This window comes from Triturus cristatus, chromosome 4_1 (assembly GCF_964204655.1).
Source record: "Triturus cristatus chromosome 4_1, aTriCri1.1, whole genome shotgun sequence".
In the NCBI taxonomy this organism is placed as follows: domain Eukaryota; kingdom Metazoa; phylum Chordata; class Amphibia; order Caudata; family Salamandridae; genus Triturus; species Triturus cristatus.
This window is the reverse complement of record NC_140585.1, coordinates 748,095,442-748,122,579: the sequence shown is the minus strand read 5'-3', so window position 1 is coordinate 748,122,579 and position 27,138 is coordinate 748,095,442. Positions and strand designations below refer to the sequence as shown.

The 27,138-nt window shown below is 44.4% G+C and overlaps 1 protein-coding gene across 1 annotated transcript in view; it reads left to right on the top strand.

Moving 5' to 3' along the window:
* LOC146855471 (mitochondrial 10-formyltetrahydrofolate dehydrogenase) overlaps nucleotides 1-27,138 on the top strand; it is a 293,724-nt gene that overhangs the window by 69,976 nt on the left and 196,610 nt on the right. Inside the window, exon 3 of the mRNA XM_085653264.1 lies at nucleotides 6,740-6,974. Coding sequence (XP_085509390.1) covers nucleotides 6,740-6,974 — 235 coding nt within the window. The remainder of the gene's footprint in view (nucleotides 1-6,739; nucleotides 6,975-27,138) is intronic.

Below are 27,138 nucleotides of genomic sequence, written 5' to 3'. Positions count from 1 at the left end.
GGAAGGATAGTCATTTTGGTAGCCGCGATTCTACCCAGCCAAGAGAGGGTGTGATGTTTCCACTGACCCAATTCACTGCGAATGTGGGCGCGGAGCCGGTCGTAATTAGCGGTGACTGTAGTGTGAATGGTTGGGCCTAATTACACTCCCAAGTAGGAGACCGTAGAGGTCGCCCACTGTATCGGGTGTTCCTCCTGGAGACTGCCCATCATGTGCCGGGCAACGGAGATATTAAGTGCCGTTGATTTTTTCCATATTAATTTTAAAACTGGATGCCTGCCCAAAACTATGGAGTTCGATAAATAGCGCTCTGAGGGACTGGACCGGATCCGTGAGAGCTAATGGAACATCATCCGCATATAAGCTGATGGTGTGGACATCTCTGCCAAATTTGATTCCAGTTATAAGGGGATGACACCGAATCCGAAGAGCTAGCGGTTCCATATAGAGCGCAAAGAGGAGGGGTGAGAGGGGGCATCCCTGCCTCGTTCCTCTGCTAATGCTGAACCGGGAGGAGGTCTGTCCATTCACCCGGACTGTGGCCGTAGGTAGATGGTAACAATTCAGAATCCGCACGTGCAGTTTCTCCCCCAGTCCAAACCGTCGCAGTGCATGCTCTAGATAGGGCCAATCCACCCTATCGAAGGCCTTCTCCGAGTCTACGGCCAGTAACATATATTCCCCGGCGATACGCGATGCCTTTTCAATGGGGTGGAGGACTCTCTTGGTATTATCACTCGTCTGCCTCTGCGGTATGAATCACGCCTGGTCAGGCTCCACTAGCTGGGGCATGTAGGGCCCAAGTCGGGTTGCGATGATGCTCGTATATAGTTTAAGATCGACATTGAGCAGAGATATCGGCCTGTACGCGCTACAAAGTGTTGCGTCCTTCCCTGGCTTGGGGATAACCACAACCGACGCATCTAACATTTCTGCCGGGATGGCTCCATCCAAGTCTCTCAGTAAGGGAGCCAACTGCGCACAAAAAGTTTTGTAAAAGGCTGCCGTGTATCCATCCGGCCCCGGTGATTTGCCCAACTTTAAACGTGAAATTGCTTCAATGACCTCCTCCGTCCCAATATCCCTGTCGAGATAGTCAGCTTGTGCTGGAGTAAGAGACGGTATCCGAGCAGTCTCTAATTAGGCGGAGCAATGGAGTGGGTCTAGGGAGTCGCTCGAATAAAGAGACGCATAGAAATCACGAAAGGCTTCCGCGATCGCCCTGTCGTCCGACATAAGGTCACCCTCGAGGCCCCGGCGAATAGCATGCACCCCTTGGCACTGCCGGGTCGCCCGCAGCCTATGGGCTAGCAGACGTCCACATCTGTCGCCCCCAGTATAAAAGGACTGGCGCAATCGGAGAGCCGCATACTCTGCTCTATCCTGATCTAGGGCCGCAAGCTGCTTCCGTTCCAAGCATAACTGTCGCCATGCTCTAGCTGCCCCTGTGCGCTGGTGCATTTGCTCTAATTCAGCCACCCTCTGGGTAAGCTCCGCCGTTTGCGACTGCGCTCCAAATTGCTGGCCGTCGAGATGGCGATGAAGTCCCCCTGCAGGACAGCTTTAAGGGCCATCCATTGTGTCGCTAGAGACGTGTCCGGGTTTGCGTTAAGAGTGAGATAGTTGGCGATTGCTACCTTAATTTGGTCGACCGTAGCAGCAGAGTGCAATAGCGTGTTGCGCAGTCGCCAATGCCGCAGTGGTTGCTGTACTGGAGAGAATTGGAAGGTGGCAACAATCGGGGAGTGATCTGAAAGAGATGCAGTAAGGATTTCGGAGTCCATGGCGAGCGCCTGCAGTGGGAGAGAGCTAATGAAATAGTCTAGCCTGGCGTATGTTTTGTGTGCCCCTGAAGTGTGTGTAAGTGCGGCTGCGGGGATGAAAGGAGCGCCACAATCAACGAGCCCAAGATCACCAAGGCGAGCCAACCCCGCCTGAGAGAGAGAGCACCCACCTGAGACGTCCGCTGGGCAGAACGGTCATTAAGATTGTCAAAAACTAAATTCAAGTCCCCTCCCAGCAGCAGGCGGCGCTCCAAGTTGGCTGTGGCTTCAGTAAGGACAGTGTGGAAAAACTTGTCCTGACCCTCGTTCGGGGCATAAACGGAGCCCACTATGAGAGAGACCCCGGCCACTAGGAATTGATAAGTGAGTAAGCGGCCCTTTATCTCAGCCTCCTTTTGAAGGACCCTGCCCTGAAAGGAGCGAGAGACCAGGATAGCAACCCCGGCGGATTTAGTGGAATTAGAAGAGAAGAGTTGCGTGGGGAAGGCACGCGATTTCAACCTGTGATGGTCCCTGGGGGTGAGATGCGTTTCCTGTAAGAGGCTTATGTCTGCCTCTGAGTGTTCAAGAAAGTAAAGGACCGCTTTGCGCTTTACTGGGTTGTTGAGTCCCCGAACATTAAGGGTCAGAATCTTGAGTGGCTTATGAGGCATCTAGTGTGGGAGGAAAGGACATGCCTAGGCCGAGCGCGCAGCGCCTACGATGAGATCTAGTCTGGGGACAATCGAAACACAGTGTGCTACCAATAAACCACCTGTCTGGGGAGGAAAAAGGGATGGACGAGAGGAACAAACCCCAAAGCAACCCAAAAAACCCAAAAAGAGAGGATGTCACCCCCCTCGCTTCAAATAACATAACAACCATAGACAACAATAGGCAGAGTCCGTTGTCCCACGACAACTGGTCAGTCAAAGTACTGGGGTCCATACTGTGGCCACTGGAAGAGCAGTTCTCCCCCCACCACCCACCCAGAGCTAGCAAAGATGATAAGAAAGAGTATGCCTGTAAGAGGCGCACTCCAGCTTCATTTGTCCGTGTCTTCGCCTCCTGCAAGCGCCTCTGTTGCTGCGGTGAGCGCCGCCCACTGACTCCGGGCAATCTCCGACTGGGACGGTCCACGAGAGCGCTGCGTCGAGCCTGCCTCTGCCATCCAGATGAAGGCGACCCCAGGCCCAACGCAGCCCCCCCCCCTGATCTCCGTCATCGTCCGGCGCCGTAAAGCCCAGTAGCTGGCATGCGGCCATCAGGGAACGCAATTGGTGAAGTCTGCCTTCATGGCGGAAGATGAGGTGGAACGGATGCCCCCATGAATAAGTGAACCCTTGCTGCCGCAGGTGCTCCGTCACCGGGCTGCAGGGTAATCAAAGCCAGATCTTGGTATAGGACAGGAGTGTGACCCTGAAAGGAAAGAGGATGGAGGGCTCGAGCCTTTGCGAGGATGGCTTCCTTAACTTTAAAGTCCTGAACACATACCAGGATGTCCGCCGGCGGGCCGTTGAGGCGCCTGGGGGGGGCCCACTCTATGGGCCCTGTCCAAGACGACGACAGTGTCAGGAGTACCCCCAAGATGTGCTGGAACAGGGCCGTGGTGAAAACAAACCGGTCCCGAGTATCCTCGGTCATCTTGACTCCCCGGATCCGGATGTTGTGTCTTCGGGAGCGGTTTTTCAAATCCTCCAGATGCGTTTGGATATCCATGTTTTGGTCCCGCAGGCGGATCACCTCCTGCTGAAGTATCGCTGTATCCTTTATCGCCATATCTCTTTTCTCCTCAAGGGTGGCGACACGTTCTCCAACCTCGTCAACATCCTTATGTAAGTCCTTAATTTCGGCAGCGAATTAGTTTTTGACCGATTGGATGTCCTCGCGTAGGGTAAGGAAAAGAGACTCCAAGAAGGCCTTCGTGATAGGCTCCTCCCCGGCACTCGGAGAGATCTTTGGGGCCGCTGCGTCAGGCACCCCGCTAGCCATGGAGGCGGGCAACTGGGGACGGCCGAAGATGTCTTTCAGAGGTTTTACCTTGGTGTGCTTAGCTTTGGACATGCTTTCTCCTCCCCTCTGGTCGCCCCCGGGCATACAACACGAGAGGGCAAAGCCCCTTCAGAGGCCAGTGCCGTAGCTGTGAGGGAATCGCAAGAGAGTTGGAAAGGCTCAAGCGGGAGTCCCCACGTGGGCGCAGGGCTCCCTCCACCAGCGCGAAGTCGCCGCGGGCCCCAATAGCTCCAGGCCCGGAGAACCTCCGTCCGGTGCACCAGCGTCGGAGTATCGCACCAGTCGAGCCCAAAATGCTGTCCAGGGCCCAGCCAGCCAAGTCCCCGTTACCCTAGGAGTCCAGGAGGCCAGATCCCAGCCCCGAGCTACTACAGGAAGGGGGCTCCAACCGACCCTGTCAGACAGGCCTCGCCGTCGTGCCACGCGACTCTCATGGCCGAACCCTTAGCCTGCAGTCCCCGGGAGAGCCTCAATAACCAGAGTCCGATGAGGCGCCGGGGCGCTCTACCTCCGCCTGGCCCACCTCCAATCGCCTGTGCTGATCAAAGTCTGATAGTGGTAAGGCCCCTCCATAGCTGGTCACTACTGCGTCACAACGTTAGTCCGGCACAACACTCACTCGGAGCCCCGGGGCCCCGCGCATGTCATCTGCTCCACCAGCTCTTCTAGACCTCCAAGCAAGGGGGCGCCTCCTCCGATCTACTCTGCCTCACTCCCGGGGGGGGCGTTACGGGGCCAAGCATCCGATGGGGGGATGAGGGGGGGACCGCCGTAGCCCCAGGTCAGCCCCGCACTGTCCCAGTCACCGCCTGTACCCTGCCCCCAGTTGTCGAGGTCGATCATTTTGCTGTACCTGGACGACAGACCCATGCTGGCTCATCCTTCTTGACCTATCTACAGCTTACGATACGGTCAACCATGATATCCTTATTTATGTCCTAAAAGACCTTATGGGCTTTGAGGAGAATGTCCTTCAGTGGTTTATATCCTAACTTGAGAACTTCCCCAAAGCGAGCAAAGTCAAACATGCATTTTCAAACCCTGTTGAAATCCTACAAGGAGTCCCCCAAGGCTTGGCCCTAGTGCCTGCACTTTTCAATCTCTGGCTGCAGCCACTGGGCAAACTCTTAAAATACTCAGCCATATCCTATCATCAAGTTGCAGGTGAAACCCAGCTCTACTGGAGTCACCTCTCACGTACATCTGTCTACTGTGTTCAATGCTATACAGCATTCATTCCTGACTGACAATACACCACCTTTAAATTCAATCTTTACAAAAATGATTTTCATCTCTCTAAATGCATCCTCTATTCCAGCGGGGTAGTGATTATGTTATTCTAACATCTTAAGCTAATCGACCTCTATTACCATACACTCTAAATCCTTTGGCTACACTCTAGAGAACAGATTAAATCTCCTTAGTCACAATAATACATCAGCAAGGACCACAAATACCAACTAAAGCCATCTGGGGATATAAACCCCTTCATACCCACTGATGACCTAAAAACTATGGTAAGAACGTTGTTCCTTTCTAGACTAGACTGTGGAAGGGCCATTTTGTCTGGCATACCCAAATCCCACTGAGCTCCCTGGAATGCCTCCCTGCAGATGCTACTTGTGTGGTGTGAGGTGCTGACCGTTATGAGCACATCAGTCCAATCTTGTTCATCTCAAGTTGGCAGCCTGTTAAAGGAAGATCCATGTTCAAAGTTACCTGCATATTTCACAAATTCACCCACTCCCACCAATTGCACTACCTAAACAAGAAACCAGAACTTTGTTGTGGATTTTGCTATCTCAGGACTACTGAACGACTGACTACTCCTTGAAATCCAAGCTTTCAAAAAAAAAAAACATACCTTGAATCAGTCTTTTTCTGGATGTTCTCCCAGAATCTGGAATTTGGTAATCCTGAAATTAGGATATTCAGAAAACTTTTGTCAACTCCACCCTCTGCTAGCCTGGACGGATTCTAAAACATGTAAATGTGCTTGACTTTTCATGTATTTGAATTCCCTCCATTTTGTGCTGAGTTGTTAGGCACCAAACAACTGTGGCTAGTGTTGCTTTGTTGCTGATCTCTGCTTTTGGTTATTATTATTATTATTTATTCGACTTCTTGATGTGTACATATACACTGTGCGCCTTAATCCTTATTTGTATGTCCTTGTCCATGACCCTGAGGTTGCCTACAAGGTTCATGATTTCTTCTGCTTTAGATTCCGAGTTTATGATCCCTCACTTTGACTCTCAGTTTGCACGTGTGTAGGCTCTGCTGTGTTGTGTACAGCACTCTGGTGATCTACAGCCTAGTACACGCTATAAAAAACTATACATAAATTAGACCTGGTCGCCCAGCAGTTCTGGTCGTACTGCTTTCTAGGAGATATCTTTGGTCTGCTCTCCAGAAGGTAGGTCCCCTTCTGTTATAGCATAGACGATCCATAATGGTGAGAAATGCTACCTCCAAATATTCCCGGTGGTTTAGGAGGGGATACAGCATTTACAACGCTGTCATTACATTGCAGTACTATTACAACCCGGTCGTTACAACGACTGCGTTGTTAGTACGTGATGCATTCACATCACAAGTCATTACAACGAATTGCTGTAAGGGGGCGCTGAGGTATTGGAAATGAATTCCAACACCTTCCCTACTGTCGCGCAAACCGGAGTAGGAATAGTAACTAATACTATTCCTAAATCCAGCGCGCCTCTTACTGCAAGTCGTTGTAGTGACTTGCAATGTAAATGCATGGCGTACCAACATTGCAGTCGTTGTAACAACCGCGTTGTAAAAGCACGCAATGTAATATATTGCGTAGTAATGTGCTATATTCGATTAGGAGGCCTTGATTAATCCCTTGGATACCGTCTTGTAATTTGGATGACGCATTCCCTTAAATGTTCCCACTTATTGAGTCTAACTCTTAAGCATTGTGTTTGTTTGTTTAACAGCTGTGGCGGCAGAGAAAGATGGCACCCCAGTGTTCAAGTTCCCGAGGTGGAGAGTTAAAGGAAAACCTATCCAGGAGGTGGTGACGGCCTATAAATCAGTTGGGGCGGAGCTGAATGTACTTCCCTTCTGTTCACAATTCATCCCCATGGATGTGATCGATCACCCCAAACATGGCTCTATAATCTACCATCCATCCCTTCTTCCCCGCCACAGAGGAGCATCTGCTATTAACTGGTAAGATTGGGAGATTTTTACAAAATGTTTTCCTTGCTCGTACAAAAACATTTTTTGAATTGACAAAGAAATCAATTTCATCTTTGTGTCCTGAGGCCATCCATCAAGGTTTAGCATATAAAAATGCAATTATGTTTTAATATTTCCAGAGCAAAAAAGATTTATATAACCACCGCACAATAATTTCACATGCACATTGCTTGAAATTGCCACAAGTTATTACTGTGCCACGTTCAGTCAGTTTCAAAAAAATTCTAAGCACCCTTACTCACAATATCAAACTAAGAAATATATTCAAGGCATTAATAAATCCTTATTTGCTTTCTTGCTGTTCATTATGTGACAATTAGTTGCTTTATTCCTAGTGCACAAAATGTATTCAGCTTTTTTCCCCAAAAATACTTTTTGGATTACATATGCACTGCAGTTCTTTTTAGTACTGTTTGATCAAGTGCAGGATAGTCGTAGATATATTTAGAACAGTGTGTGTTATAAAAGTAGTGCCTGAATTTCCAAAACATATTACCTACCATGCATAGTATCAATTTTCACTGCAGTATTTTTAGTTCATTTATGAAGTGTATACATTTTAGAACGTTTAAAAAAATATGTTCTAAATAAGGATTTATTTGACTCCAAAAAAAAAAGCACATAAATACCTGATCTATTTTGTCACATAACACTTACTCCGTGGCAGTCGAGCATGAATCACTGGTGTGTACTGACCACAAATTAGACACTACCTTGTAGCGTTAATATTAAATCTCTGTTGGCCAACACCGGATCATTGCATGTGTCAGAAAGAGTGCTGGAGGTTAATCCTATTCTTTAGAGGTGAAAAGACCATACAGGAAGCATTTTTCATAGTGTAACAAAACATACTTATTTATTGTATTTAATGATTCCTACTTACCCTAGTGATATAACAGCGATCTATACCTTGCAAATACCGCTGAAGTCATGAAATACATTGCCTGTGTCAGGAAAGTATGAAATATAAACTGGGTATGAAACATGACAAGCGCTGTTGCTTCATGCAATGACTTGGACTACAAAACTTTCAAACAAGGAACAATTACTGTGTTCGGTGTCTTTTTTTTCTTCACTCTACCGTTGCATGCATGCACAGTGCGACATTACTGATTTTAGATCCACTCTCACCCCTTGAGTTATTTGTCAGAATATCACGGCCAAAAATATTGTGTTACCAAAATATTGTAACCAAATTATTGAGTCCCCAAAAATTGTGACAGTGCGTATATATAACTTTGTATAGTTTTACTACTCTTAACTCCACATCGACAAACCATGAACATGTGTATCCCTTCAAGGTACATATATGAGGAATTACGTTAAGTGAATATATACTTAACTATACATACCTTCACAATATTTTGGTAGTCGATATTCTAACTACAGCATTTTGGCATAGGTAATACAATATTTAAAACTGAGCACGTTATGTTTTGTTACACCCATTTATACCGCGCATGGCTGAAACTAAAATTATTTGACCGGATCCGTAAGTGGATTGGATGTTTGTCCGGCCAGGTTAAAGCATGGAATCCCCATCGGAATGAGGTCCGCCAGTCGTAACTCCCAAGCAGAGAAAACAAGCTTGGTGCGCCCACTTTGGTAAAGACTCGATGAGTCACACTTAGCGCCCTAAATTGAATCCACTTCTTCACTGGGAAGCAATAGATTGCAGAGCTGATACGACACTGAACTAGTTACTGGCAAGTGATATAGCAGCCTTTCTGCTGCATTCTGGATAGACTGCAATCTCTTTTTAGCAATCCCAGTGGAGCCCAGATATAGAGCGATACAATAATCTAGGCACAAAATGATTAAGGCTAATATGATCATCTTCTGAATGGCAAAAGGAAACCTAACATTTTCTACAGGCTTCTTAATAGCCCAAAGCAGCAGGACGTCAGCGCTTCAATTTGTGGCTCAAGGGACAGCTTGTTGTCAACCCAGGCTCCCAATTTCTTAACTGCTGGTTTGGGCTCAGGAGGTTGACCCAACATGTTAGGCCACAAATGCGGACCCCATTCCAGAGAGTGTTTGCCTATCATTACACTGTCTGTTTTACCGTCATTTAATGTCAAGCAGTTTGAGTGCATTTATTGTGACACAGCTGACATACAGTCTTGAATAGGACAGGCCTCACTCCTCCAGAGATGACAATGTTTGGCTCAACTGGGTATTATCAGCGTTGGATACTAAAGACCACCCAAGGGAGTCTACAATTTCTTTTAGTGGCCTAACGTAGATGTTAAAAGTGTGGGCTTAAATCTGAACCTTGAGGAACCCCAAACTCCAGTTGATGCTTAGTAGAGGCAAATGGTAAAGACATTACCTGAAAAGAACGATCCTTCAGAAATGAGGCAAGCCAAGCCAGCAACTTTCCCTGTATCTCGATCGTGTTCAATCTGCCCTATAACACCTTATGGAATATGGTGTCAAAAGCTGCGCTTAGATCTAGTAAAATTAAAACATCAGAACCCCCCCCCACCCCATACATCAACTGACAAAGCTCATTGGACACCTTGAACAGCCTGAATCCATTCTGAGCAGGGTAGAGCAGTTGATATTCCTCCAAATACTTCATCAGTTGGCTGTTCACATATTTCTCCAAAATGTTCACCAGAAACTGCGAAAAAAGAGATTGGTCGCCAATTTTCAGGCAAGTCGTGATCTTGGGTAGGTTTTTCAAGAAAGTAATCACTTTAGCATGTTTCCAATCCCGTGGCACCTCCGCTGCAGAGACTCAGAGATTTAACATACAGAGGAATGTTGGAAAAAGAACAGAGCCTGCCCTTTGTAAAATGCCCGGTCTCGCTGGGTCATCGACTGATACAGACTTTACATTTGATTTAAGGGTTAGCAGACTTTCTAAATCCAGTGGCTCAAACTATGTTTGCAGGTGCTCACTGGGAGCTCCTTTTCCGATTGAGTAGGTCACAATCCTATTTTCCCCAGGAAACTTTGAATAAATGTTCTTTACTTTTTTTTACAAAGTAATCTGCGTGCAGATTACATTTCTCATTCGACGCATCACTCAGGAGAGAGTTATCTATGGTCTTTTTATACCATTCACAGTTGCATAAATCTGTTTAGCTGGATTCTGACTCCCCTCAATCTTAGCTGCATAAGAATTAAAGTGCACCTTTTTGATCATTTTCTGCTAAATTTTAATGGTGGCAAGATAAGTCTTTCTAGCATTAACATCATAGGATTTCCTCCAACTATGCTCAAGCAACTTATACCGTTTTTGTTTTGTTCAATTAGCTATTAATCAAACAATGATTGTGGTATTATATGATCCCTGTGTCCGACCTTTGTCCCAGATCTACATGCTCTGTTTCCCTGATCCTCCATGTCTTATCGCTATCCCCATCCTACTTTTTCATCTCTACTCACCACCTTTTTTAATACACTAATAAAGGGGAGCAAATGCAAAATTAAATCATTGCTGCATAATATTAAATGGCATTTACTAAAATAAACCTCTAATTCATATTTCAACAAAACACATTAAAATATCTTTATACATAAAATATATTCTAGTAATTCTAAGTAGGGGGAGGGCGCTGGTTTCTTGATGTGGGTTTAATATTTACTGCATGACTTTTCCAAAGAGGCTTGCATAGATTTGGTAGGTGTCCGGGTTAGGAGATAAGACATCTTCTTACCTGTAGTATCTCATATAAATGGTATTCTAAGGCCCTTCCCCTTCTGCTATCCTATCCACCGCCGGGCTCATGTTCGACAACCGTGGAACCGTAACAATGTTCTCCAGCTTCCACCCGATCTGTGAGAGTACCAAGAAAATGAGGAATGCATGTAGTTGTGTTTTTAATATATCAGATAAATTACCCTGTTCCGTATATTTAAAGAATATTGCAAGTCACGAAGGAGTTCCATGACCAGGGAACCCCAAGGTGACTTACTATATCTTTATACTGTATGGAAGGGGTACTTTAGCTCCTATAATACAGGGTCACACTATCCTTTTCCCCACAAGCCACTTAAATCCTTGTTATGTAGCTTTTTCATGTAAAAGAGAGAGCATGTTTGCAAACATGAAAATAAAAATCTCAAGTGCAAAATAAAGAAGATCAAAAAAAGCTGTGAAATACTTGTTGCAGGAAGATATTTGAATCAGTATTATACAAGTCAATTAAAAAAAAGTGGCAGTAGGTATTAATGAAAGGAAAGAGGCAGAAAGATTCTAATTTTTATATAAATACCTAAGGAGTACAAAAACTTTACATACTGCCATAAATATCTCAGTTCTGGTTTTCACTGTACAGCTAGAGAAACGGAGCAGAAGAAAAGCCACGTTTTGTTTTCCCTCGAATAAACAGCTGTTTTACTTATGCTCCGTGACCTGATCTGCCTTTCCCCCTTACACCAGACCTATTGGCTTTGCAAGTGTTTGTTTGCCATTTTCAGCCCTAAAATCAAGATGTGAAATCTCATTGAGGTCTTATGTAGGGAGAAAACTTCCACACGCCTGTGGATTTATTCCACACTTTGGGTAGAATTAGAAAATGGATACATTTGCTATGCCTGTTTAGAGTTCATCAAAGACGGGGTGTGAGGTCATCTCAACAATCTGCATGAACCGATATCTGTTTGACTCCACAACACTTATCCAAAACTATACACATATTAATCGTCTAGCTCTGAACCCCCGTAGCGGCACAGTCTGAAGTTGTTTTCTAGAATCCGCCTCTAGCTCTGTACAAAAAAACAACCCTTTTGGAAATGTGTAAAATAAAATAACCGAAAACTTCACGCATTATTGTATATCACCATCACATGACTAGCTACATTTGTTTTGTTTGTGAAAAGACCAAACCGTTGGTAGTTTTTTTGGGTGAACCAAGGAAATAGGAGCAAAATACGTTTGAAATAGGTTAATGTTATAGGTGAAGCCTCCATAAATGACCGCTCTAAGCATCTTGACATTGAAATGGATAATGTTGCTGTGTTTAAACCTAAATCTGCATAGCGCACAAGCACCATAGGCGTGTTGGCGCTATATGAAGTGAGCAGGAGAAAGCGTGTAATATTTAACTCAGCCTCGCGCTGTAGCTGTAGAGCAGATCCCTAGTAAATATTGCACTGAGACTGATTTTATGAAGTTTTGCATCAGACGACTGCTGCCTTCTGTCTCGTGTGCGCGTGCTACTGAAGCAGATGCGCGTTTTTCACTTGAACTATTTTGAAAATGTTGATCCATGTGTAATGTGACAAGCCCTTGGCAGCTCTTCATTGTGCCCATATGTTTCCGCAGCACTTCGATTCTTTAATGAGTAAAAATATTGCCATTCATTTTTCTATAGCAATACATAGGAAACTTCTCCAAATGCTCTTATGCCCTTTACGTGGGAGTCTCAGCTAGAAATATTTCTATTTATTTAGAAGTGTTTTCTGAGTGCTGCACGTCACCATGCAGCTACTTCCTAGCACTGTGCATGCCAATGGAGAGGTCAACGGCAAGAGAATGGAGGCTAGCAGGAGTACAGTTGAATGGAAGCCTTCGCTCTATGCAGTATATACAGATCATGAGCAGAACACTCCGCCGTGTCACTATGCGGCAGAGTTTATCCTGTTAATGAAAACCACAGGCCTCTTTGGGTCGTTCCTTTCATTTTAGTGGGAAGAGTGACTTTCTTTGCAATTCTCCACTAGTATGACGTCACAATTATATAGAATTTAAATTGCTCCACACTAAACGAATGTCAAGTGACGTAATTTGAAAATGACTGAGCCTCCTCTCATGGACAGGTACAAGAACCGACACGGTTGCTTCCTCCAGACCTTAGAGCCCTTTGGAAGATGTCTTCCTACCTACGGTGGCCGACCTGGCACCCACAGTTCCATCGAGTAGACAGAGCAATGTTTCTGCCCCAACAGTGACCCCGAAATAGGAGCGGAGCCTGACACAACTATCTCTTGCCCCAGCTATGCAGGAAGCCTGGGCGGAGTTCACGCGAAGTGCAAAAAAAACACTCCGCCGCGATATGCATAGCTCCGCGAGCATCAGAGTTTCTTTAGATAAATGCTGTTCGCGGTGATTCTCAGTGCCAGGTGCTTGCCCGCACTGTGCAATCATCGCGAACGGCACCATGCACCACGCAAGCGGGCGCTGCTTCCCTTCTGCCGCTCGAGTAGATTTTTACTCGAGCGGCAGCTTTCTCAACGCGAACAGTTTCTCAACACGAGCGGTCGCTAGCATAGCGACCACTCGCAATGAGAAATCTGACCGCTTATGTTGAGAAATCTCGCCGGGAGGTATATTTTTCCTCGCACACGCTAGCCAACTTGACGTTGATGAACGCGAGCAAGGGAAAAACTCTGCGAGCTCCGCGCAACGCAGAGTGTGGAAAAATACACAAACTCCGCGAGTGGATCAGACTTCACCTCGCAGACTTACTATGCAGTTGAGAGACGGGGAGGGAAGGGCCCCCAGGGAGAGGTACAGAAGAGTGGAGGGGGGTATCTCAGTCCGGATTAGCATAGGGGGCAAATTACAGTTGGTTGTAGAATATGGGATTAGTTGTGGACCCTCATCACCTCCCTACTGGGCTTTCACTGCCTCATTTTAGGTGCTGTACGCATTCGTCATGGGTGTATGGGCATACAGTAGCTTTCAGAACACATTTTTAATCACAGATCTATTTTCATTCGTAAAGCTGGACCATGGTTTTCTCTTTGGGTTCCCCACTGCTAAACGCACCCTGTGCTACCCTCTTCGTGTAGGTTAACTCCTTATTCTGAGTGGAAAGAAGTACAGCTGTACATACGGTTGTTCTAGTGTGAATTTTGCCTAATTTGGAATTAACTTTTTTATTATAAAAACCTTAGATGCTGCTCATACATTTTTATTTTACCGAGAAACGTACAGACGATGTGCAGACTGCACTGGAGCATTAACAAAGAAGGTCATTTAATATATTTTCCTTAACCATTCAAGCTATTTATTTATTTATTGTTTCTGTCACTGCAGTAAACTAGAATTTTTAGTTGTCTAGAGTTCAATGTTTTTCTAGATTCACATGTATATATGCAGGGGAACCGTTGAGCCTCTTTTAAAGACAATTGTCTACTGTCTCAGGTCTGCTGACCCAGTAACTCTACTCACATGCACCATTTTGGACAGATTCTTTATCAACATTCCCTGCGATGAGGCTCTTAACATGCTCTAGTTGACATGCTTTACAAATATATATTTTTCTGTGGGCTCTGTCTGAGTTGGTTTGGTGAAAGTTTTTCAGTGAAACTCGTTACTAGGGTATTCATTTTTAACTGTTGAGTTTTTAAAACTAAAAAAAATGTGTAGTCAGAAGAACTTTAAAGAGGATTCCAGATAAGGAGACTATCTGTTGTTGATTTTCAGATTACTATATGCTTGACTGCAATACCTAGCGCGGCTGTTCCCATAGAATAGGGAACAAAAGAACCATGAGTGTGCCATCAAAAGTAAAGATTTCATATATTCTTTGCCATTTCTGTTATATGCGCCTTAACATCCTAAGCTACGTTGTAGAAGACATTCAGCGATAGCCCCCAAATTGAACTGAAATTGTGATTCCTTCTGATTCAAGGTCAAGGACATCAATCCAGGCAACATTGGGTTAGACGCTGCTTACGTGGCTGATGGCGATGTTTCTTTTGATATCAAAGGCCCCTTTTCTCTGATTCAAACATAGCCGATATCGATGACTGATAATGAAACCATGAACATCAGAGCATACGGTATTATCCACTTTTATGTTGTTGAAAGACCCAATTCTACTGATGATGGTGCTGTCTCTTTGACTGTTAAAAAAGCTAAAGTGGCAAAACCACGCTAAAAACTGGTCGAAAGAGTGAAACAAGTTGAAGCATAACAGTGAGAGAAGTGTATAAGGATTTAGAGAAACAGAGGAAAAGAAACACAGATGAAAAGCATGACCTGTCATATCACTTTGTTGCAACAGCTCATCTCAACCAATGTCTGAATGGTATATAACTTCTTTAGGTTTCATTTTAGTGGAACATGATGCTACTCTGTCGATTCAGCTTCAATTGGAAAATATATATTTTGTATGCCTGAAAATCTAAGTTACCTAAGCAAATATAACCTGAAGATGGAGGTAGTTGAATCAGTCAGCCTTTGGGTGGTTTCCCCCAAACGTTTTGCCTTCTCCCCTCCTGTTTTGCTGAAATTGGTTTGGTTTACCTTAGGACTCTGTTCACTTTACCACTGCTAACCAGTGCTAAAGTGCTTGTGCTCACTCCCTAAAACATGGTAACATTGTTTACACCTGATTGGCATATTTAATTTACTTGTAAGACTCTAACAAGGTGGTATACTAGGTACTCAGGGCTTGTAAATTAAATGCTACTAGTGGTCCAGCAGCACTTCTTATGCCACCCACTGAAGTAGCCAGTTCGACTTGGCAAAATAAACCTGTTGCCAAGCCTAAGACTCTCTTTTAATTAAATATAAGTCACCTCTATGGTGGGCTAGAAACTGCTCGTAAGGCGAGGTGCATTGTATTTAAAATATTGGACTTGTACCTTTAAGTTTTACGTGTTCTAGTATTGAAAACTCGCTAATTTGTTTTTCCCAGCTGTGAGGCCTACCTCTCCCATAGAATACATTGGGTTACCTTATTACATTTATTAAGTGATAACATACGTTCGGGAGCAGCTGGGAATGTCATGTTTAGTGTCTAAGGAGTTGTAATTTAAAATCCATCTTAAAGGTTAAAATTGGATTTTAATTCACAATTCTGAAAATGCTACTTTTAGAATATTGGCATTTTCTTGTCTTTTTTGGTGCCTGCAGCCTGTTGTCTGGGTCACATGGCTAGATGTAGGTGGCAGTTGGCCTTTGTGTATTTCTCCCAGACAGCCACACATTAGAAGGACCGGGAGTTGGGAGGATGGGTCATCCAAGGAGGATGGGGTGGAGCGGAGCTGGGCACAGCCCTACTTATACTTCAAGGTCACTGCTCCAGCTCACACACAAAGAACTTCACCCAAGCCTTTTGTGACTGCAGACAGCCTGGGACCAGGCAGGTATGCAAGAAATTCCAGGCACTTCTGTGGGTGTAAAACTCCAGAAGTTTCTTCTACTTCAAAGCTGGCACCAGTTACAAAACGTTTGAATCCCAGACCCACTCTTCAGTTCGCTTCTGGACCTGCGGAAGTACTCTGAGGCCTACCCTGCTGCCTGTTAGCTGCTATGTACTTTACGGTACTGCCGTGCTGCACCAGGAGGACTGCCCTATGTTACGATGTATGTGCATTTGGATTGAAATTGGATTTGAGGAGTGCATACCATCAGATCAGTTTACACGATGATTCTAAAACATTGACAGCTTTTATTACAACTGATGGTATGTTCCAATTCACCCGCATGCTGTTCGACTTAGTCAGCTGCGAGTTTCGTTCAATGTATGATGACTTTAGATTTTTTGAGGGTGTGGAAATGTACTCTATTTTCAAGTCGACATTTTGGTTATGGGAGAAACGGAAGAGAAACATAACATAATTTTTAGGATTTTGTTGAAGAAGTTGGGCAAGTTTGGGTTAACCCTGAATAGGGGAAAAAATGCAAATTTGTGACTGAACTAATAGAGTACCTAGGGTACACCATATCCAAATGACGGGGTCACACCCAAGCGATCCCTGTTGGATGCGATAACAATGGCACCCAGACCTACCGAGAAGGATCAACTACGATTACATTTAGGACCTGTAGAGTTCTATGCTAAATTTGTGGATAGTTTTGCGGATAAGGCAGAGAATTTGAGAATATTGCTGCGTAAAGGGGAGAGGTTTGTGTGGGGAAAGGAACAACAGTTGTTTTTTGACAATATCAAAACTGAAATTTGTAATGCAGGGATCTTGGCTTTGTTTAACAACAAATTGAAAACTATACTCCCTGTGGATGGCAGTGCTACAGGATTGGGGGTAGTGCATGGCAAGAAAGAAAGGACTGTTGCATTTGCCTCACGCACCCTCACTCAGGCTGAAAGGAACTACTCGATTATTAAACGAGAGGCGTTAGCTGGCACTTGGGGTGCTGAGTATTTTTGTGTGTATTTGTGGGGTTTGTCTTACATCATGCATATCAATCACAAACTGCTGATTAAGATCATGTCATCTGGTGAAACAGATAAAGGATCAGCTAGGTTGGCCAAGTTAGCAGCTCATCTCCAGAAAGATACTTACACAGTGGAATTTGTGAAAGGATGGAGGAATGTGCAGACAGATTCTCTATCTAGATTACTCCTGGTATAGGAAACTGTGGATCGTTTGGCAGTGAATAACTTTCAGTCAGAAGGTGCAGTCGCATCTGTGCAAGATGCAGTTCACAGTTGCTTGGGTGCTTTCACCATGGGTCATTGGGAGGACGAAATGGAATTCAATGAAGTTCTCAAAGAAGTTTGTAATTTGACTCTGTGTGGTGCAGCAAGAGAGTACCCAGTCACAGTTGGTAAGGCTGTAGTTTAAAGTCTTGGATGAGTTGACGGCGTGTGGTCAGAACATCATTATGAGGGGGAATGGTTTTGTCCCCACTTTGCAGGTTTTTAGGAGCAAGCTGTTTGACTTAGTACATGAGGGTCACTTGGGACAAGGTTTGACTAGAAAGAGATTTAAGGGTGAGTCTTGGTTACCAGGTCCTGACGATCAAGTCAAAAGGTGGGGTGAGTGTTGCAGTATTTGTAAAGAGAGTGAGAAAAGGATGAGAGCAGGGTGCAAAAGTGGAGGAGGGCACATTGAAGATCCTGGTAAGCCCTGGCATACCATCTCTTTGGACTTTATTGGTCCCATTGAGGAATTACCTGAGAAGTTGAGATTTGCAGTGATTGTGGTTGATGTATTTTGTAGGTGGATTACTGTAAAACTTTAAGGAGATATTATCACTAAAAGCACTATTGCAGTGTATCGGGAAGAAGGACTCCCCTTGGTGTTGATAACTGATAATGGTACTCAGTTACCTTCACACGACATGATGATTTTTTTTAAAACAGTGTTGGATCAGACATTCACGCACGTCGTTATACAATCCCCAGGGAAATGGTTAGACGGAAAGTGTCAATAGACTAGTGAACGGTACCATACACTTGGCCATTACGAATCAATGTGATGAAAGAAAAATGATTACCAATATGGTGTGGGCGTATCGCACAACTCCCCAGTGTTACTCAAGAATTCCTTTTCAAAAAATGCGTTGGCATTTGCCATCTACTAAATTGGTTCCAGGCTGGTTGTGAGAATGGGTCAAAAATGGAGGTCAATGTGTGGTAAAATTCAAGGGAGAATCGAAAACAAAATTTGGTCTAGGTGATTGGGCCAAAATAAAGTCAGGGAGGATAGCAAGGGGTCACGCCAAATTCAAAGGCCCTTTTTGCAGTGCTAATGTGGGAAGATGCTTTTTGATCTTGAAAAATTATGAGAGGTGAAATTTCAAGAATGTTGCGTTGTATCAGAGAGGGGGAGAATGTGCGAGAAAAGAGGATGAGGGATGTTCGGGTACGATGTTCATGAGGGATGAGAAAATGGCTAGTACTGGTTGTGGTACAGGTGTTGACCCTTTCGGAAGAGGGGTTGGTGGTTCAAGGCCTGTGTGTGGGACTTGTATTCGGAGACCTCCCACATATCTTGAGGACTATGTCGTATCTTAGTCTTCGGATTCTTCCTCTTCTTCCTTTCATCACGCAATGTGTACTGCTTTGGTATCTATTCTAAAAATGAGGAATCGACAGTTAGAAGAATCCATCAGACTAACAAGTTAATTTCCTTCGGTAACGCTCTTTCTGGTGGATACTCTGTCTAACCACAGATTGCTCACCATCCTCCCACCCCCGTTCTGTAGAGGGGACTCTTTTCCATCTAAAAGGTCCCAAATTGTTGATCTGCACACTGGCACAATTAATTTCTGATGGGCTCTGCATCTAAGAGCACAAATGATGTCCAGAAAGAAACTAGCTTCAGCGTGCTTGAGTGATGCCCATTTATGGCTCCAGTCACCCCTCTGGGGCAGAGCATAGCTGCTTAACACAACCTATTGGTGTGCAGGGCCTATGCCGAAAAATCTTCTGAATCCAGTCTGGCACTTGGGGATATCCTAAAGGTGAGGCATCTGCAATTTGATAGAGTATCCACCAGAAAGAGCATTACAGAAGGTAAGTAACTTATTCTTTGAAGTAAGAGACCAAGTTGTGTAGAAAAAAAACAGCAAACAGATACAAGATAGTTAGTTGACTACTGCCAACTTAACATTCGGTACAACAATTAAAATTGGCAGTAGCCTTGAAAGTACACCTTACATGATATAAATGTCAATATTATAATATCCCAAATAGTCCACATTATTCAAGAAATTTGTAAAGAGTAGAAGAAAAGAAACATGACATTAATGGAGAAGAAGGCTAAATGTAAAACATGTTATTAAAGTGTAAGCAACACCCATTTGGGAAATGAATAGTTTTGTCCTGCTATGAATTGAATTGAACATGCAGCAAATGCAAAAAATTAGGTTACTTTGCCAAAGTATTTAAGTCGAGTAGTGTAACAACAGGTAAATCAGTTAATGCTGTGTAGGTTTCGGAATGTGATGACACAGATTCTAGAAAAAATAATGTGATATTGTGCTTGGATATTCATGAGACCGGTGTATCGGAGGGTGAGCATGATGGTAACAAAGCATTGGAAGTGAACACTGTAAAAAGGCACTGTAAATGTAGATATTTATAGCAGATTTGGGATTCCCGTTCACATTGATAGGAATGAGTAATTGATGCTACTGAGGTGACTTTGAGGGACAATGTATGTGTGACCAGTTGTGATCAGGGCTTATCCCTTTTCAATGGGCACAGTGGGTGATTGAGTATATACTTTGATTGTGACACTTTTAGAGGTCTGCTGGCCTAGGCTGAGACATGACATAATGAAGGACATAAGCAGCTGGAAGTACATTTTGGTTAGGTAGGATCAATGTCCTTCAACTGCTTCACTCATTTTAAACTGTCCCATTAGCCATGCCTCCTTAGTTGATCAAGGATCTTCAGGCTAAGCTAATGGGATTTGTCTGGGGAGGAAGGTCCGCTAGACCCTACAGGCTATAGCTGCCGATGAATGTAAATGAAGAGGGGCTGTGGTGTCCAAACGACTTTGCATGATTCTGGTAACACTAGTGCATTTCAGTGCTCTGTTCACTTCAGATTCTGCAGGAGGGCTGATTTCACTACAAGAGGGCCAGGAACTGTAGGGCCGTCACGGATACTTGTTACCAAGGTACAGTGAAGTATTTTGAAGAGCAGAAAAAATACTTCAGTCTAAGTGAGGATGGCAGCCTGACTTAGCTATAACTTAATCACTGACTCTGCATCCTGGCAGCTGCATTAGCTGATGTACAGGGACAAAGAGGATAAACAAAAGCTTGTGTAAGTTGTTAAACTGCTCCAGTGGGAAATCCCAGTTGACATATCAGAAATATAGGAAGATATGCTTGGGAGACCAAATGGCCTGACGGGCAGAGCTGCCGACTTGGGAATCGGGGAACCCGGTTGGAGTCTCTGATTCAGCTCAACATCCTGTGATTCTAAGCAAATCACTCCACGTGCCTACAAAATGCTGTCTCCTTGTGTAATGTAACTAGCACTTGTGTAAGGCGCTCCAGTACTTCAGGGTAGGATTTGCGCTATATAAAAAAGAACAAAAATAAGTAGATCTTAGTTGTATTGTCATTTCAAGCAAAGTCATTCTTGTTTCCTCAACTCTGTTGATGCATGTTAGAGGTGTGTGTGTGGATAAGGGATAGAAACTTTGTACATACATGGTGGTCCTTTAGTGTCCTGTAATGCTTCTGTTGGGAAATCCTGAGTGCCATAAATATGGGTAAGGGTTTCCCAATTTTTTCCAACCTTGGGATGGTGTTGTTGAATCTCATGGTCAAGAGGGCTCACCAAATGTATACGTTTTTAAAGTTTTCTATCGTACCTTTTAATAAAGGTGGCAAAAATGTTGATCGGTATTGCCTGGAAGAAGACTTTGCCTCCAACTCTTACTCTGTGGCCTTACAGACTCTGGAAGGTACTTGCCCTGGAAAACTGGCAGAGTGAGAAGGTAGGAAATGTGAACAGCTATTGACCTACTGCTCCAGGACAAACTTGGCGCCGTTTTTAATGTTTAGCAGATGGGATACTCAACCTTATACATGACCGATATCCCGTCCACCGCATTACAAGTGCGTTGTAGCCTAAGGAACTTGTAATATAGAAGGCGGAATATCCATCACGAGTATCCCGTCTGCCAATTATACATAAAAAAGGCTGTTAGCCTTGACACCCTCAATATGTAAAAACTATAGACATATTACTTACCATCACTCAGATGGTGACACCACTGCCAGCTTAAGCTGCTGGTCCTTCTCACTCCTCGCAACATTTCTCTGGTCGTGGGTGTAGTGCGTGGGTTAGCAGGGGGTTAGGTAAGTTTTGCTCACACTGTGTTTGAGTCCAAACACTCCCATTTGTAAGTTGTTTCAAGAGATTTTACCTGCTGTCATGTAACCTCCCATGTATTTTGTTAAAATTGAATAAAATGCTTCGTAGAAAATAAATAAATCAAATGCAGCTAAGAGATTCCCTCACAATCTGTACAACAAAAGGCTCATCAGATATTACTTGACAGAACACAGGAAATGTGCAATACTTCATACCTATTTGTTGCCTAGAGCTTGGCAGAGTCATTGAAGAACCATCAAGCAACACCTAAGGCTAATGTCACAAGATTGATTGATTGTTGCTTTGGTGAGGCTAATCTTAGGCTTCCGTGTGAAGTAATAACTCATTTGACGAGAGGAAAAGGCACAACAATAGCATGCTTAATTCACAGAATTTCTTGAAAGTGTTGCATCACTACTTTATTGACTGTGCTGCAAAAGCAGACTCTCAAGGGAGATAAGTAATGCTGAAGAACCAGTTTAGGTGTAGGAAACCCCTACGTGCTTTCTTAGTATTTGATGCTTCATAGGGCCATAAGTATCAACACATTTTCCCATAGACACAGAATGGATAAAACCCTTAGATACATCTGGCCCATAATCTATTAAATGGATTGTAGAAATATAATGCTGGTAATATGCAGAAAATCTATTTACTTCCCTCTAAATGCAGTTCTCCGAAATTGGGATGCTTTTTTTTAATTCCCATATTAATCTTAAATCTATTATATATTGATATCTACTACAAATGTTCAGATTTCTGATTAGAATGGAGTCGATGTGCACAGCTACTGTATCAGCAGGGCTGAAGCAGTCTGCTAAATATTTGCGTTAGAAACCGAACAAGTGTGTATTTGCAAATTGATTTAATACATATGAATTCATTTTTCATTGAGAATTCCCTTGCCATTACTTGATGCCAAAAATAATTTGAATAATTGAAAGGTTCCAATACCGGTGTTCAACCTTTAGAAGTAAGTAATTTCATTTTCTCCATGTCATCTTATTCCCAGTCTTTGGATCCTGGCCTAATAGAATGCAATGGGCCATTAAGCTGATGTTGGAGGGGGGAAGACCAAATGAAATTGTGGTCTGCTGCTCCCTAAGCGTACCGTGAGACTGCAGCAAAGGGGAGCAGCAGAAGGACATCATCAACAGAACATGTTTAGTGTAGGTTACCAAGTTACCCATAAATCAGTTTGGCATGAACTCATGAGGTGGGGTTTTCTCACTGGTTCTGCAATCCGTGCCTCGGATTTGTGATCTGTCGTTCTCCTTGGCATTAGCTTAAACCTTCAGCCTGATTTCAGACATGAAATGACTGCCGACTATTCAGCACTAGACATTCTTGATATTTTGAGCTTCTGATGTTAGTGAAGCGCCCATCTTCTCAGCTGGCCACGGAGTGAGAGAGTTGTGCGCAGTCATGGTGTTTGCCACTGAAGTCAAATCACTTGGTGAGCTAGGCATCAACTTTCCTCATGATGAGACCTGTCTTATAACATAAAACCTGCCCTCTGTTTTTACCTAATGCCAAGAAACAAAGTCTAAACCACCCAAAGAATCATGGAGATTTGAGCTCTGTCACAGACTTGAACCTGCTTAATTACAAATGAAGGAACAAGGCCCCTCTCCTCTACATGCTATATAAGATAGAGGATCATACATGCCCTCGATTTAACTTCCTCCCACCATCAGAACTTCCATCCTGATGATCGAGAGACTAGTTTCTCATGAAAGATAAATAAAGTACAGCCTACCTAGAAAACAGATAATGTACATCCCGTTATGATTCTGGCAAGAAGGAAGAGCTAATAATGTTTTTTGATGAAGGGAGGGACTATGTGGTGGAGTGTTCTATAATTGATAATCATGTGGACAGCAGTATAGCTTTCACAGAGGCCAGGGTATTATCTGGAAGGCAAGACAGCAGGCTGTCCTAGCTGTCTATGAGGATATCATATACACCTGGGAGGTGGAACACGATTGTTGAGTGGCAGGAAGAGTGCCTGGATGAAACCAGCCTTCTGTTTGTTTAAAATGGTCCTTAATGTCAGACTGGAGTTTTTCTTTCTTTATCTTTAATGGGAAACTAGCCTTGCGATCGTCAGGGTGGAGGTTCACAGCCCCCAATGACGTCCATTCGATCTCTATGGTCTACTGAATCCCGAATACACATCTAGACACAGGCAAACTCCCCTTCCAGAAAGCATTAGAGGGAGAACTACATATCACCCTTGACATGGACCAATGGCAGGAGATATTTCAGAGGGTGAACACGGGGGCCATGCACACAGCCAGGAGGGAAACAATGCTCAAACTCCTATTTAGATCTCATTATACACCACAGTGCTTGGCTCAAATGAACAGCGAGTGCGGTGTGGACTGTTGGAGGGGATGTGGAGAGGACGGGTCCCTAACGCACATTCATGGTTTTGCCTAAAGATCCAGTAGTTATGGGATGGGGTTTTACTGGCGATACTACAGATAGTAGGGTCGGACCTCACCTGCTGCCCAGAGGTTATGCAACCCATCCACCCAGGTGATGACAATTACCCTCGGAGAGACAGGAAAGGACGGATTATAACCCTACTGTTATTGGCTGCAAAGCAAACTATTTTAGCACAATGTGGGTAAGGGGTGGTGCCTTCCAAGATAAAATGGATCGAACAATTGTGGTGGCTGCGGGGGGTGAAAATGTTGTTGTCTGAAGGGACGAGAGGAGAGATGAAAGAGTACTCCAAACATTGGGCACCGGACCAAACTGATTTTAAAGAACTTAAATGCACAGAGATGCGGACCTTACGACTCCTAGAACACTTGAAAATTCATGATTATCATGGATCAATTTGAGAGCCAATATGACGATCCATATCGGCTGAGACGATGGCCAGACTATACGTGCTATGCTATGGCCTTTGGAAATATTAAGGGATTGATGGACTGTGGGCGACTGGTGGTGGAGGACGTTATGGGTGGGGAGATTTATAGGGTGGGCGGGTTGGTGTATGTTAGGGGCAATTGTGAGCCCTTCTTTTGTAATGCTACCGAGAAAAACAATAAAAAACGTATTCAATCCTAAATGCTTTTATAATCCTCTTCTGTAGTCTGTGGTCTGGTTCCTGTAATTTCTCTTGCTCCTGGTACTTCCTGTGTAATTTAATTAACAACCATTATCATGTTGCCTTAATTAGCTTTTGGGTTTGTACTATGAGTTCTAAGCTGAGATTTTTATTTGTCTTGACAATAATTCCTGCAAAAAATGCCCCTGACCGCTTTAGCTTTTTGGCCCCGACGTTATGAGGGCCCTGAAGGGCAGAGAGCTTGAGATGCCCCTTGTTAGGGGACGGTAGCTCATATTACTTTTCTGTGCTTAGCATTACGGTAGTTTTGCTCTATGCGTTATCAATGGAATACTATGTTAAACATCTTTCAAATGATAGAATTGTATTCAATAAGAATCCGGATAAAGACTCCAAACTCTCTAAATAGATCAATGTATTAAATTACAAGAGTTTCCTGTGACAAGCCAATAAGAAACGTCACTGTGCGTGCATAAATAAGGCATGATTCAGTGTCTGAAACTGTAAGGCAAAGTCACAAAGACGTTTATGAGAATTTGAAGTATTTAATCATAAATACCTCTGTGAATTGGCCCCTAGATTTTCAAATCCCAATTAGTAAAAGTGCTAAGACAGCCCTTTCTATTTGCACTAGCTGTAAATCAATATTCCCTGTAAATTCCCATTTCAGATGTTTTGAAGTCACGTCAAAAAAGGTATTTATGAGTATGGGAAGTAGTTCTACAGAAGTACTACTTCACCTCTCATAAAGGTCTTTGTCATTTGATCCCGCTGTTTTATGTACACAAATAACTTGAATTTCCATGTGGATGTATTATGCACAAGTAAATAAGACTTTGATTTGACAAGTGGGCATACAACGTCAGCATGTCCTGCTTCACCTCCATCAAGTTGGGTAGTAGTTGCTTTTCCATCAGGATATAGTCCAATCGTGCATGCTATTAATGAGTGCCAGAGAAGTGGGGTCTGTCCCTCCAGGCGTCTGTAAGGCCCACATCCTCCACCGCGGTTCTATCCGAGTGTAAGAGCTGCACCGTTCCACTGTAGCCTGTGCCCTCTGGGTCTATTGTATTGTCCCAAACTAGATTGAGTTCGCCCCCCAGGATGATTGGAGCTGGGGACCATGCAGTCGGGATTTGTAATGTATCAGTGAGAACATTCTTGGCCTTTTTTGGGCAATAGACTACAATTAGGGGTCTCCCCGGGAGTGTGCCCGTCAGGGCAATCTAGTGCCCCATCTTGTCTTGGCAAACTATCTCTACCCTGAATGGACATTGTGACTATACCAGTATCCTCACCCCTTCCATCTTCCTCACTCCTGAAGAAAAGTACTGTAGGGGGAAGTGTTTGGACCTCAGTTGCCTCACTTTGGGCCTCTTTAAGTAGCGCTATGTCAGTGTGAAGTTTAATCAGTTCTTGACCCTCACATTATATATTGTTACCCGTAATGTGTTTGTCGACATGGCGTTTTATGGTCTGCTTGTCCTCTTGTGCTTCCTTAGTCCTAGCTGCTAGTGTCGGAGTGTGCATGCGACTCGTCGTCCCTGCTCCCTGATCTCTGGCCCATTCCAAACCCCTCCTGCCAAACATAACTACTGAACCTGGATAACTAATAAACTTGTGGACTGAAAAGTTCTAACAGTGTCCACCTCCCAGCCTCAGATGGTGTAAATCAGCTTCCTCTGTATCGGGCGTTTCAGACCTCTGTCCGCTCTGGCTTTCCTCCCTGACGCAAGTCTGTCTCTAAGCTGCAGAGAGTGGTCCCCCCCGCCAGCACGTCCACACCTCCTGATTCTTGTCAGCGGCACTCCACGACTCTGGGGGCTACAGGGTCACCTGTGGAGCCATTGCCAGGGTTTCTCGGAGTGTGTTTCAGGCTGCCTTGTGGACGGGGAGCTGCCACTCACCTTCTGTACCTGCTCAAGGGCTGCTTTTTGTTCTACAATGCAGTCCTCTCGGCTCAGAGATATCCATCTTACTTTGTGTGAGGGTATCTTCCAAATCAGCTATCGGGTCTCGAGAGCTCATCTGAGCTGTTCTAGCTATCACCCGGCTGTGGAAGTTCCAGGACTCAGCATACTTCTGCAAGTGATTCCGTTGCCTAGTTCTTTCCCCTCCATTCAAAGTGAAGATGGAAGGGTTGTCTCCACCGATATTGTACTTTGTAGTCCTTAAGAAAGGCAGTGATGGGGCGAAAGGCCCTGCATTTACCCAATGTGATTGTAGAAACGTCTTGAAAAATTTGGATCGAGTGCCCATTGTAGCTGATCGGGCCAGTTTCCTCCTTGTCAGCATAGGGGTGGAAGCAGACGAGGATGTCAGGGCCAGAGTGTTTGTTTTGAGATGGCAGGGCTGCTCTATGTGCACAGTCAGTGCGGAGTGGCTCCGGTCTGTGATCATCTAGTAGTGTTTCCGCGAGGCCCTGGATGTATTGTCTAGTCTCTTTCCCCTCTCTCTCGGGTTGGGACTTCTCTTATGCGTAGATTATAGTGCCTGGACCTGTTCTCCAAGTCTTCCTGTTTTTCTTGCATCTGTATCACTTGGTCTTGCAAATCTATCA